The 14817-nt window shown below is 44.2% G+C and overlaps 1 protein-coding gene across 2 annotated transcripts in view; it reads left to right on the top strand.

The window, feature by feature from the left end:
• Positions 1-14817, top strand: part of LOC144782779 (exocyst complex component 3-like) — a 380915-nt gene that overhangs the window by 345518 nt on the left and 20580 nt on the right. For both annotated transcript variants that reach the window (XM_078662074.1, XM_078662073.1), the window contains exon 10: positions 5409-5530. In XM_078662074.1, the coding sequence (XP_078518200.1) occupies positions 5409-5530 (122 nt within the window). The remainder of the gene's footprint in view (positions 1-5408; positions 5531-14817) is intronic.

Below are 14817 nucleotides of genomic sequence, written 5' to 3'. Positions count from 1 at the left end.
GGCGGTTGTTCCGATGGTGGTACTAATGGTTGATGCGAGGGATAGGCTATCCCTCCTCAGTTCCCTCTTACCGTCCGAGTGCTGTGTTGTGCTCTCTCAGGTTCATTGGTTACTTAGAAGTATGGTTGATCTATCGTGACAGGCCTTGGCCTCCCAGTTCCAGACATCGGCGGATTGATGTGTTGGGATTGCTCGGTTATAACCTTCATGCATTTGGGCCTTTACTTTAGGTTCCGAGTTTATCTTACTCCTATGCGGCTCAGTGGCTTATCCCCACTTTACAATGCGAGGATGAATTTCCGATGGTCTTAGTACGAGAGTTTCCCTTTGGGTGGATGCCTCGGTAGTGGTGTGTTGGGCACCGTCATGCTGTCAGCTTTTCCGACCCCTCCAGTTATTCGGGCTCTTTGTCGTGCACGCCTCTGGTGGCTTGCTGTTCAGCATGCACATTGTCTCGACTGCGAGTACGATCAGCGGATATGGGCATATAGGTCATCTTCATAGTGGACTAATTCCAGGACTCAGGTCGTCTTGCCGACGATTTTCATATTCAGCTGGTTGTGGTATAACTCCTTAGCCTACATGGCAGTAAAGGTTGGTTCCATCTGGTTTCCTGGTATTCTGACGACTGGTCGCATCTTTCGTGCAAGGAGGACTCCATTTTGGAATCCCAATGCCCCTGGGTTGGCGGAGGACGGCTCGTTCTCCCGCCTTTTTCTTGCAATTTTCTCCTTTTTCTAATGTAGTGACATTCAAGTAAATCAAGGCAGATGCCTTATGGTTCACCAGAGAGCTACGGCCCGCAGATTCATCGTTGCCATTTAGTAGGCGGGTCCGGGTTGACACATGGCAATGTGGTACGAACAGTTTTCCCTAGGTGTATGTATTCCGACTTTGCTTATTGCCATCAAGTTTCCGGTATCTACGTTACCTTCTTGGTTCTCGAACGCGTTCTTTTCGTATTTCTGGACCTTTCATTCCCTGCAGACGTTTCAGCGATAGAGGATAGCTTGTGGATATATCCACCATTGGCGGCTTTGTGAGGACTGTTTTCTTCTGGTGGATTACTTTCCAAATGTGTACGGGAACTTCTGTAACGTTCTCCTTATAACGTCCATTTGGCCGTTTTCCTGCGGCTCTTCTCGGTTCAGGGCAGGTTGCTGACCTGGAGTCGGGTTTCTTTCCAATTCTTTTGGTGGCCTGCGTTTACAAACGGGACGTTTACTATTGTCAGGCTGTGTTACGAAGTATTCCACCTTCGGGGGTTCCTATGGCGAGGCGAGCCCGCGTTTTACAGGTATAGTATGTACTATTAATTGCCCTGTCGGCGAGGTCTGACATGCAGGTGGTCGGGGCCTTGTCACACGACTTTGCACTTTATGGGTGTTTCTTCCGATACCTCATGGCTTACGACGATGGTTCTCGGAATTGCAATCTGATATGATTTTCGACTATATGTTCATATGGTTGTTGATGATTGTTATCATTTTCTATGTGAGCACGAGGCTATTACAGCCGATGGTTGAGGGCCTTTGGCCGGAATGGGTGTTGGACCAATGATGATACGCAGTTTGCTCAAGTACAATACTTATCATTCTTGTTTGGATAATTCTCATTGTTGTGCAAGTTTTAACTTTTCTGATGGAGTTTCTCAGACTCTATTTAAACTGTATTATGTACCGGTGGGAGATTTAAGACTGTAGTTATGTTACTAAGCGTTAAACTAGCATAATCCGAAGCCTCCGGTCCTGTAATAGAATCAAAAATTAGCTAGCATTCGCGCCAAGAATTTTCAATTCTATTAAGGACACGGAGGCGAGGATTATCCCACCCGGTTTATTACAGTATTGGTAATAATTACCCACCCGAATGTACTTGATATTCTGTATCAGCAGAAGTTACGGGTTTTTCCTGTCTCATTCCTTTCAGCTTCGAGTAAAGAAGAAGGAGCAGGTGTTCTTCTGGCTTAAGAGACGTGATTCGTCCAGTTAACGATGGTGCGCCATGTTGAAGGATGTTTCTTGAGATTCCTATCCGGGAAAAGGACTGGATTTCTTACTGTTTGTTCTCCATGTTGAAGGATGTTTATTGTGACTCTTATTCCGTAAAATGGACTGGATTTATTAATGTGTGGACTGTGTATGTTCGAGCAAAGAAAGAGGAGGAGACACAGGATGCAGCAGCTCTTATGGGGCTATACAGGATGTGATGTATGTACAAGCATCATGGGAAATGTAGTTTTTATTGCATACAAAACGTTTTTCATTGGCTGCTGTGAGTGGCAAATATAAGAAAGAGAAGCATAATCCTCGCCTCCGTGTCCTTAATAGAATTGAAAATTCTTGGCGCGAATGCTAGCTAATTTTTGATTCCACAGAGGATATCCAGTTCCCTGGAGTTTAATCCTCACATTTACCACTAGTAGGCTAGTGGCTGAGGGAAGGGCGATGTTGCTAGCAGTGGGGAACATTACATGCCCATTTCTAAAGAGATTTTACCATGAAGACGTTTTGGCTGAAACAATTTGGTCCGTATTCCCACATTTGGAAAATTGTGCAAGAATCCTGGTCACTTATTATTGAGTACAATGCTATAATGGGATATTGCTGTTCTCATATTGCAATCAGTCCTTAAATCAACACCCCCTATGTGTGCTTACCTTGATGATATCTCAAAGTCTGTTTTGTACGCTGATATTTTTATATTCGATATTGTGACAACCAACGGAAGGAACCAAAATTATCCTTTTTGGGTATAGAGACCTATCCATCCACCTATTAATCCTATTACAACATATACATTAATCATATTACAAATTATACATATGCAATATGTGGTACTATTTTTTAGCTGCAATAATGGTTCATAAAAGAGCGTGGGGTAATAGGTGAGCCCACTTTAGTCATTGTCTCTCTTCACAGTGTGATGGCATTTGTTTTCCTGATCACATGTTCACATCCACATTCAAATTACTTAATTCAGTGTCAGGGCTGGTAGGCCAATATCTGCAATCATTTCTCCTTTTATTTTATTTTGTAATTTATTTTAGTAAGGTCATATTTCATAATCCTTTAGAAATATATGCACACCACCTTTGGAAGGAAGCATTTTTTTCATTACTTTTACACTTTTAATACATGTTCTATGTGTTTAAAAAATAAATAAATAAATAAACATTGCAGCTTCATACAGAGCAAAGAGAACTATGGCAGGGCAGTCACCAAACTTGAGGAGGATGTGGAACGTTGGGCCCTCTGTCCCTCCTTGGCCGTATATCACTGATGAAGATGGTGATACTCCCCAGGTTCTTGTTCCTGTGTTTAAATATACCAATGGTCCTCCCGTCACATTCTTTTAAATCCATAAGATCAACGCTGACAAAACTGAAATGGGCGGGGAGACAACCGCGTGTCCAATGGGGAATTCTCACCCTTCCCTATGCTCTGGGGGGGCTAGGGCCCCAGATCTGGAACTTTGTTATAGAGTTGCACAAAGTTCACACGCCTACCATTGGATACATCAGCAGCTGGATCCCCCTCACCTACTTATAGAGAAGATAGCTGCCTCCCCGTCACACTCTCCTTTAGATTATTTCATGCTCCCAATCGCAGAACTGGTATTCCTGACTCGGTCAACGCCACGGTCCATGCGTGGCATGACCTGTTGAAGAGACAAGCGTGTACCGTATTATTTTCCCCGCTAACCCCGGTAGAGTGGTGCGACTGGCTGCCCGTTGCTGGAGACAGGGAAGTGATTAACCCCTTCCATGCTCATGACAAGGTCAGCTCGTCATGAGGCACACTGGAGCTGTGCTAATGACGAGCTGACCTTGTCATGAACAATGGGAATTGGAAAATATCAGCACCCAGCGGGAATTGCCTTAGCACCAATGTGGTTAAGGCATTAAAGCCTATTAATAACACTAAAATTGGTGACCTTTTCCTTGATGAAAGTGTACATAATTGGGCTGAGACAGGAGTAGAAAATCAAGATGTTACAACGTTAGTGCGATTTCACTTCCACACAGTACGGCATGCCCTGAGGGAACTCCTTGGGGAAGACATTGCGTAGCCGCCTGGTGTCACTCCCTTCTCTACTACTGCTTAAGTCTGAATCACCTATCAGACTGGTGTCTAGCATCTATGGCACGGTTCAGTGTTACCGCAAGAATTTTAACACTAAATCACAGCTAGAGCGGCAGTCGGATCTAGATATAACTATTGATGATGACACTTGGAGCTACTGCTGAAAGGCAACGCAGCGTATCCCATTGAATGGGAGACATAGGATTGTCCACTTTAAATTCTTGCACAGGGTGTTCTATACTCCCGCCCGCTTGCATAGATATGGACTGCGAGAAATGGCACAGTGTGATAGATGTAGAGCCTCCCCTGCTGATTTTGTACATGCAGCCTGGCTATGTCCAGGTATAGCAACTTTCAGGGGCCTGATTTTCTAAGAACTGAGCGGAATTGCAGAAACATCAATATAACTGGACCCACTACTAGTCCTTCTGGGCTATCGAAACAGATAAAGAAAGACATTCGAAGCCTGGTAGAGATGGGGTTACTGATTGCAAAGTGTAGAGTTGCGGCACGTTGGATGCAAGGTCCCCTCCTACCCTTGCGTAATGGTCAAGAGATATGCTCTATTGCAACACACAAACAGAGGTATACAGCAAACTACTTCCTCCCCAGAGTCGCCCCAAAACATTTTGGGGACTTTATCAAAATTATTTAGCAGGGAAAGTATCAAATGCCCCTGAAAAGATTATTGGCACTATAGACATGAATCTCTCAGAACTGTAGTTTTTTTTCCCATACGATTACATTGGTTCATCCCCATTGTATCAGAATACTCGATCCTAGCTGACTCCTAGTAGAGATTGTAACTGGGTTTCCACAGGTTATGTAAGTGCCTCATGAGCCAGACACTGTTACCTGATGCTATGTATGCCTATAGGCATGTATGAGGTCTACTGTAGGTGCAATTTACTGGCGTGTTTGAGGGATGATGTTATGGTCACGGAAGTAGTTCTTTCGTGCTTTCTTTTGCTGCTTTTTTGTTTGTTTTTTATTTATATATATATATATATTTTTTTTTTTTTCAAGCGTAACTGTTATATCCCCTATGATACAGCATTGATGTCGCTTGATATGTTTGTATAATATGGTATAAACTTTAATTATTAAAAATATTTTAAAAATAAATAAACATTGCGGCTTGCCATTGGCACATTTATTGGCTTCCGCAAAGCTTGTTTTACAGTGTTAACACCTTAGTAATTGGGCTTGCTTGTAATTTACTGATTTGTCAGGAATGTGCTGAAGACTAACCAAGACTGGTAGAATCTTTGTTAACTTTGTTTTCTTACTCCCAATAATAATGTTCATATATTGCTTTTCTAGGGGCCATCAACTGCTCCATTGATTAATCCATTTGAATCAATTGCTGCCATTCTGCAATCTAAAGACTTTGAGGCAATGAAATCTTCTGTTGTATACTTCATAAACATTCACTCTGATGTGAGGTAAGCAATGTCAATTGTATGTGAGAATATTTCCGGCAAAAATATTGTCTGATGTAAGCATTGTGTCCTAAATATGTATATAGAAAGAATATTGTGTCACTGTGATGTAGATTTTCTCTTATAACTCCATTGGGGCAATCATTTTGTAAAGGTTTTTAGGAGACAATATGTTTGTCAGACAATAATTGGTCCATGATATTCTGGTACCATACCATTAAACCTGATCTTTTTTAGTGAATTTTGTGAGAAGTTTGCCAACTTTAAAGCAGTCTTGTGGGTAATTTTTAATTAACACAGAGTTTATCGAATACCATGTTTAAAACAAGCTCACTGTTTTTGGAGGTTATTCATTCACGCATTCACAACCCCGTTCAGAGGGCCACGGGGCAAGTAGGACCTACTGGGCCTGCCCTGGGGTTCTGGCCTTTTACTCCTGATGTCCCAGGCCCAACCTACAATGGATCCTGAGCAACTGGTCAAGTACGGTTTTGATTCTCCCTGGTAGAGCAGGTCGAGCAGTACATTCTGCTTGGGAAGAGGTAGATACAGGGGTTGAACGGAGAGCCATGACTCAAAATAGTGCTGCAGCAATAAATGATTGTCCAGTCAAATACCTGTTTTTATGGTAGAAGAAGTATTTATATATGACCACAAATTAAAATATGACATTCACAAACAATACACACAGTCATGTGAGGTCTGGGCTCTAGTGTTTTATAGGTGGGTTTCCGAGTCACATTTCCCTCCGAATAGTGATTGTGGTTATTCCTAATACATTATGGGTGACATTCAGGGTATACCTCACTAGTAGTCCGAGTCTCAGGAGTCCTATTCCAGCTTTTGATTAAAGTCAAAAGTGTTCCAGCACAAAAACGCTATTTGGCAAGATAATTCCCACAGGGCTGTCGGGCCAAAAATCAATCTTACCTGCACCAGAAGGAACCAAGCGACCAGAGTCTCTGAGGGTGCCCAAAGCAAACACAAAGAGATTATGGATGGAGTGTTGACACTTTTCAGACACCCACAGTCACAGATTTGTGGGTACTGAAGCTGCAGCAGCTGCCTTTCACATGTGGCTCGGAGGGCTGGTGTTGGCTGTCCTTGAGTTCCTCACACACAGTTCTGCAGTGGTAGGTGGAGTTCTTGATGCTTCTCTGATGCTTGGTAAGTTTCTCAAGTTCCCTCCCACACGCTTCTTGCTTTGTCCCAGTGGCCCCCCTGGCATATGAGGTCACCATTCCTTCTATGCGCATGAGCTGTGGCCTGATGGGTACAGCAGCAATCTTCAGGGAGTCCCCACTTGGCATACAGGGTTGCTGGCTTGGTACTGTCGAAGGGATTCTGCACATACACAGAACTATGTGCAGGCAAACTTGACCTCTGTGTATAGGAGTTGTACCTTCCTACCACCTTAGTACCCACAATCCAAATAACAACTAGCTATAGTGTCTCATTCATTCTCCTACATAATCACGAAGCTATAAATGATTAGACAACCCAGTACACAATACTCCCGACTCTCTCATAAATCACGGTAGCAAGACATACCCTTTTGCTCACTCACTTGTACTTGTCCACAATAAGAATGGTCAGAGTCACTGTAATAGTTCAAAATGTTTATTTGAACTATCGTGCTCTATAATGCAGTATATGAGCCACTACAAGCAGCAAAATGCATAAACTCAGAACAATTAGCATTGTTACAATTCCATATAATATAAAGGGGGATGTCATCATATACAGACAGTGGAAAAAGGACAATAAGGCCTAACCACCCTCCCCTTGGTAATGTCAAGTTTATTATATAAAGGAAGATCTCTGGGCTTTGTCAGCAAACCCCATACCTTAGTGCCTAGATGGAGGATTTACATCATAGCAACAGCATAGCTCTTCTCCCTGGAAAATTCTCTCTCCAAGTGTGTGTTTGAACGACATGCACCCCTGTAATATTAAAGCATGAGTTACCATCAGTGCAGTTGTGTTAGCATGTTATGTCTAGGTGCTAGGGACTGACCAGAACAGAATAAAAAGGGGCATTGTTTATCGACCTTGCACATCATGTTCGGACTGAACTCCAGGAACTAAGAGAGAACGCGAAAAGCAGACAGTTCTCATGTGAAAGGCATAAACAGAGTCTTGCAAAATTAAGTCATGTAGTAAAGTGCGCAAAAGCAGCATCATGGCTGCAGAGCTCAGGCTAACTTAGCAATGTCGACAATGACCCTAATGGCCATATAACAGTGCTGCACACGGGCTACGGCCCAATCGGCATGGCAGCAATCTTCACAGCAGCCCAACCTCTCATGAACTATTCTGTACCGCAACCGTCATGGCTCACTTCACAGTAGCCTTCCTCTGGCATACTGGGGTCACCAACTTTTCCTGCTCACAGGCAACAACCCAATTGGTGCAGCTCTTGTCTTCTCACACCTCGCTACAGAGATTTACTTACTAAGATCCCACCATTGCTATTCCTGTCCCTCACAGGGCACACTGGTCTTGACATGCAAGCTGGCATTGATGTTCCAGGCTCCAGGGGCAGGTGTTCTTGGATTTCCTGAGTGATGTCACCTCACCCAGCAGGGAGACTAGCAAGCCTTGGCGTCCAGTCCTGGTCAAAGGCAGAAGTGTTGCAGAGCTGCTCCTCCTTGCACAGGCCAGCTGGCTGCTTGACAGTTGATCATTATTAGGTTCTCAAGCTCCTCTTCTTATAAAACTTTTCCAGACGCCAACTATGTAGGCAGGGTTGATATTTCTGTTATGTTAGAGTAATCTTGCAGAATTTCTTGAATTTTGTATTATGCTTGGTAGGCAAAATACCGCAAATTACATGATTAGGCCAAATATTTGCAGTAACAATGCTAATGACAATGACAGGAACAATGCTAATGACAATTTGGACGAAAAGTGTTCTCTTGTCCAAAATGGACAGGAGGACTCATTTTTGCTAAAATATAGCTTTAAATGCCAGTTTTGCATTTCATGTAATTTTGCTTCATTTTTGCCGAATTACAAATAATTACATAAATGATGCTAATTTTGCACCACCCTAGTACCAACATCAGGCTGAAGTGTTGGCGATCAGGAGACTGCTATCAAGCCAGCGGCATCCTGCCCGCTTTATTATAACATGACTGCTGTGACTGTGGCCGTCTGTCAGCTGCAGCATGCTCAGGCTCACTATGTGAGCCTGAAGGCAATGCCGCTGTGGTGCAGCGCCTGCACTGCTGTGCGCACACTGTTACCATGCACCATGTCAGGCATGGCACAGAGTGCTCGCACAGCAGTGTATGCAGAGGGGAGGCACAACATGTGCCCCCATGCACTACCCCCCTAGGCAAAATAGTCTGAGGGTCCTGTTTGCAGCCCCCTCTTCAAGTTTCCGACATCATTTACATATGGCCGGTTTGCCGCCATGTAAAGGATGTTGGAAAGGGATGTCATAATCGCAATGGTGGAGCCTGCCTCGGCGCGGCCACCATTCACTTGCCCTGACACCACCGATGCTCAGTCAGGATCCAATATCTTGGCGGTGGTGGCAGTGTTGTGTCAGGCAACTTTCAGTCCAACCACCAGTGTCCCTAATGCCGTGGTCGTACCGATGGGTTGTCGGCGGTCGGACCGCTGGCAACGTAAACAGGTCCTTAATGTGAATGGGGTAAATTCTCTTGCTGAGAGGATTAGACCTGCGCATTTTTTAAGAAAGAAAAGGCAGAAAGGGTTCAGAAAGCATACTTAATGCACAGAGTAAAATGAGGGGTTAAATACTATTTCTCAATACGTTTGGATTTAGCATGCAAGAAAAAGAAGTCAACAAATAGGCGTGGTAGGCAGTAATGCAAGGTAGGGCACCTAATCATTGTGGCGATACATGCCCTTAACTTGAGGTGAGGTCCAATTTTGTTTGAAGCTGATGTGCAGAATTTGTGGAAGGGCATCTGACTGTAGTGGCAGACTTTAACCACTTAAGGCAATCCATGTTATATAGGCCAGGTGGGAGCAAGGACTTAATGAATGTGGCCTCAAAGAAATTAGGAAATCAATGCAAGACCTTGGGTTATCAGACATGTAGATGTTACTGTGCCAGGAAGAAAAGGATTTTATTTTTTTCTCTCATGTCCATTACTTTTACCTGAGACCCAGCCAGATGCCCCTGTTAGGCCACCTTGTAGGTAAAAAAAGGGGGTGGTGATGGACGGAGCATCTGAACCAATCAAACACTCACACCCAGTCAACAGATCTGTTTTTTTTTATGCATCACCTTTCTTTAGCCCACTCTGCCATCCCAGTTCAGATGTGGCCATATGCAAATCAGTCTGACCCTGTGCCTCATGGGAACAGTCCAGCCTGAACCACCATGCCATGCCTTCCCTGGACCGGAAACAAGCCCCCCAGGGACCGGTCTCCGGCACTTTAGCCGTTCTCAGCCAGGCATGCCTGAATCCAGTGGCAAAGTGAGCAAGGGACTCACGTCTGAGCATACCCTGCCAACTTATGGCGAACAAAGCGGTACAAATTAACGATGGATTAAACCCAGATCTGTGACTGGGGGTGAATGTTTTGCCATTGTGTAACATTCCGTCCATCATCTTGTGTGTTTTGCTGTTCACCCTATGTGGGAAGGGTATGCCCAGACGTGGGTCCCGTGCTCACTAAGCCACTGGAGTCAAGCTATCCTGGCTGAAGACGGCTGATAGCCAGAAACCGGTCCTAGGATGCTTGATTCCAGTCCAGGGAAGACATGGCTTGGCAGTACGGGCTGGACTGTCCCCATGAGGCACAGGGTCAAGACTGATTTGCATATGGCCATGTCTGAACTGGGGTGGCTTGGTGAGCAAAATAACGATGGATTAAATCCAGATCTGTGACTGGGGTGAATGTTTTGCCATTGTGCAACATTCCATTTATCATCTTGTGTGTTTTGCTGTTCACCCTATGTGGGAAGGGTATACCCAAACGTGGGTCCCGTGCTCACTAAGCCACTGGAGTCAAGCTATCCTGGCTGAAGATGGCTGATAGCCAGAAACCGGTCCTAGGATGCTTGATTCGGGTCCAGGGAAGACATGGCTTGGCAGTTCGGGCTGGACTGTTCCCATGAGGCACAGGGTCAGACTGATTTGCATATGGCCATGTCTGAACTGGGGTGGCAGAGTGGGCTAAAGAATGGTGATGGATTAAACCCAGATCTGTTGATTGGGTGGGAGTGTTTGATTGGTTCAGATGCTCCGTCCATCACCACCCCCTTTAGCACTGCTTTGTTCGCCATAAGTTGGCAGGGTATGCTTAGACGTGAGTCCCTTGCTCACTTTGCCACTGGATTCAAGCAAGCCTGGCTGAAGACGGCCGAAATGCCAGAAACTGGTCCTAGGAAGCTTGTTTCCGGTCCAGGGAAGGCATGGCTTGGCAGTTCGGGCTGGACTGTTCCCATGAGGCACAGGGTCAGACTGGGGTGGCAGAGTGGGCTAAAGAACGGTGATGGATTAAACCCAGATCTGTTGACTGGGTGTGAGTGTTTGATTGGTTCAGATGCTCCGTCCATCACCACCCCCTTTTGTACCACCTTGTAGGTAAGGCACAAGGAGGGTCAAGTGCAATGTCAGGCCATGCCCCAGTCTTGATGATGCTGTCAGGAATAGCTTGTAAAGTAAGGGATATGATATGGAGGATGGGTCAATATCTGTAACAGGATGCCAACAACAGGGCTGAAATTGTAACAGTAATCGGAAAATATTAAGAGAGGAAAACTATTATGATGGATTTCCTATTCATGTTATGGGACGAATGAAGGCTGTGATCTGGGGCAGGCTGATTGACCTAGCATCTGCTTACTGGTAAAAAGAGAAAGGTCAGGCTGGAAGGTCAGTTGAAAGTGACTGAAAATGAATACTAACTATCCACGTACAAACATATTAAAGTGAAATTATCAAGATAAAGATGACATTTATAAGATATTATTAATTAAAAATAGGTCAAAGGGGTCATTGTTGACTCTGAAACAAAAGGTCAATTTGGAGAACAGAAATATCGCCTCATATAAACATAATGTCCTAAATATCATTTACAAAAATCTCATATTGGGTACAGATTTTCTATTATTAACTCCATATATTTTTGTAAACTATATTTAGGACACAATATTTAGGTCAGATGGTATTCTGGCAATGATATTCTGGTACCACACTATGGACAACATACAGGCTCTTGGTCTAGAAAGTAAATGGTAGATTAAAATGTTCAGGCACTTTTACTGTTCTTGGCACTCTGAGGGAGATTAATTCTTCTTAGGACAAGATGACTTTCTAAACAAGTTGCCATTTCCAGTGACTGTGTAGCCAGTGGGAGTTACTGGGATCCCTGATACAGAGGAAAACTGTGCAGAGCGATTTCAGGGGTAAGATGTTGAACAAGGACTCAAGCCCAGATGACTTTGAGTGTGAGTTCTGTCAGACTTTCCACCCTCTGTTGGCCCGTATATTGATGCAGTGGATGTTTTTTTCCTAGAGACAGAGATAGACATCTATCTCCATTATAAGTAAGGCAGATATCAATTTGCAAAGCTCGACAAGATGAAGTACTCTACTGAGTACAAACAAGTCCTGTGCACACGTAACGAAAAGTTTGTCTTTTAAAGGTTTTCAAAGGTAAAGCAAGCAAAGAAATAATCAATGAAATAAGATGGACTCATAAAGATGGCTTGTTTCAAAAGAAATGTATTAAGCCTCCCATTCTGGAGGGGTGACATCAAGACAAAAGCAACCAGCCGACACGTGTTTCGTCAAGCGAGTAAGTAGCTCGTGACTCTTCAGGGCTGCTGGTGATATAGAGTATAACAGTTTTCGTAGCCGGTGATATTTCCAACCCGGCATGAACGGGAGAAATGTGCAGTGTAGCTTATGATGGGAATCAAGGAAAAGGATGACGAACGGGTACATCCGTCGTACTGGCAACCTGTGTGGAGCGCCAGCGGGGGTAGAACCGTGGTGTCTCTCTTCCGTGTTAGAGAAACCTAACTCACCGCCCACCGCAATTTTTAACATTGCGGTGGCCGGTGCTGTAAGCAGCACCCGCCGCAATGTCAAAAATGTATTTTGTGTTTTTGTATGCACAACGTGACAGGCACCGCGCGGTGCCTGCCACATTGTGCATGCAAATGTAGGGGCGTACCATAGGTTCCCCCCATGTGCACCCCCCCAACACGAGGGGACCCACTACGGGCCACCAACAGCAAAGATCACAAGCCTCCGCCACGGAAAGGCTGCTCAATGACCGCATCATAATATCGATGGCAGTGTCTTGCAGACATCGCCACCATATTATACAGGTTTTCCATCCGCCGCGGACCCCCATCCATCCTAATGTGGCGGGTGTCATTCATGGCAGGATGGCGGGCGGATCGCCTCTGCCGGGCAGGCGGGGGCTATGCCCGGCCAGGCGGGTGCGATCCGCCCGCCATCCTAATGGGCCCCTAAATTCTCAACACACACACTTATGCCACCTGACCACATGGTGGCACTGTTTGTCTATTTTTAAGGTTAGTATGTCAACAGTGTATAATGATTTCATATACATTCAAATTTGTTAATACCGGCCGTCCAGGCTATTTTAGAGCTTTAGAGCTTTGGGATGGTATAGAATTGTCCACATTGTCACACTTGTAGAAGTGTGATGGTTAGTAGTTTTGTTGGGACTGGCATTGGCAGCGCTGGCAAGGGCTCTGGCACGTACATTTTTACAAATACAGCACTGCGAGGTAGGAATCCGACCTATCAAAGTATTTTCTTGATGGTCAGAGGAATAATGGTGTCCACCTCCTAAACTTGGTAAAGGGGGAGCTTCATTCTCACATAAGGATAGTTGTGTCACAGAATACTGACCATAAAAATATTGAGCTACAAAAATATTGTAGCAATAATATTGATAACAAAACTATTGTGACTGTAATTTAATATAAGTAAATAGAGACTTACCATCCTAAACTCCATATCTACGTATCTTGAATTGATATATATTTTACGTATCTTGAATTTATATATATATATATATATATATATATATATATATATATATATTCACTCCACCACACATCAAAAACATTTTTTGATGAAAACGGGACACCCAGGGCTGCAGTGTACAAAAATGTATTCAGCAGATGAGGAAAGTACTGCGACGCGTTTCGCCATTACGGCTTGGTCACGCAAATTTAATGGTGACAGAGTAGTCTGAGGGAAGGTATCTTTTAAGCAGTATTGACTCTGCATATGGCCATGTCTGAACTGGGGTGGCTTGGTGAGCAAAATAACGATGGATTAAATCCAGATCTGTGACTGGGGTGAATGTTTTGCCATTGTGCAACATTCCATTTATCATCTTGTGTGTTTTGCTGTTCACCCTATGTGGGAAGGGTATACCCAAACGTGGGTCCCGTGCTCACTAAGCCACTGGAGTCAAGCTATCCTGGCTGAAGATGGCTGATAGCCAGAAACCGGTCCTAGGATGCTTGATTCGGGTCCAGGGAAGACATGGCTTGGCAGTTCGGGCTGGACTGTTCCCATGAGGCACAGGGTCAGACTGATTTGCATATGGCCATGTCTGAACTACATATATATATGTATGAAAACTCCTTTTTGCTCAGCTGTCGCTGAGTCACGCCATGCTCCGGCCACTTAACGACGGCGGTTCGTGTGTGGGTCGCGAACCCATAAATCAACTCAAAAATCCTGTCGCTTGAAAATTTCAGCAGCAGTAAACACACAAACTTCTCCTTTGCAAAAGGTAGCCTTTATTCCAAGTATAACGGCAAACACTCTACGCGTTTCGGGAATCCTCTTCCCTTGCTCACGAGTGATAGTGAACAGTTTGTGATAGGCTTTTAAATAAACATGTTACAAGTTACACCAAAAAGATAGAAAGCAGACTCAAACTGCTGTGACATAATGTAAACAAAATAAACATAACATTACTGCGGTGTTCATGAAATATTTGCATTCAGCATTCCTTCTATTTCTTTTTATACAGGGAGGTAAATGAAGTCACAACCAATAATTGTAACGTTTCCCTGGCGATTCCATAGCTTTTATCTAATCGCCTCTTTCTGTTTCTTTGTGTTTACAAAACTTTATCGAAGGGCTTTTTTTGACAATCGGCAAGTCTTTCAATTTACAATTTACCTTTGTAGGTAATCGTGTTTTCTTCACAGCACTCGATCGGATGCTTAATTAATATATCCTGCCCCAGTGGGCAAACAATATAATATAGCCGCTATTTCAGATAGTCAGTCAGTCAAAATA

This window comes from Lissotriton helveticus, chromosome 9 (assembly GCF_964261635.1).
Source record: "Lissotriton helveticus chromosome 9, aLisHel1.1, whole genome shotgun sequence".
Lineage (NCBI taxonomy): Eukaryota > Metazoa > Chordata > Amphibia > Caudata > Salamandridae > Lissotriton > Lissotriton helveticus.
The sequence above is the reverse complement of the archived record's forward strand: the minus strand, read 5'-3'. Positions and strand labels throughout refer to the sequence as shown.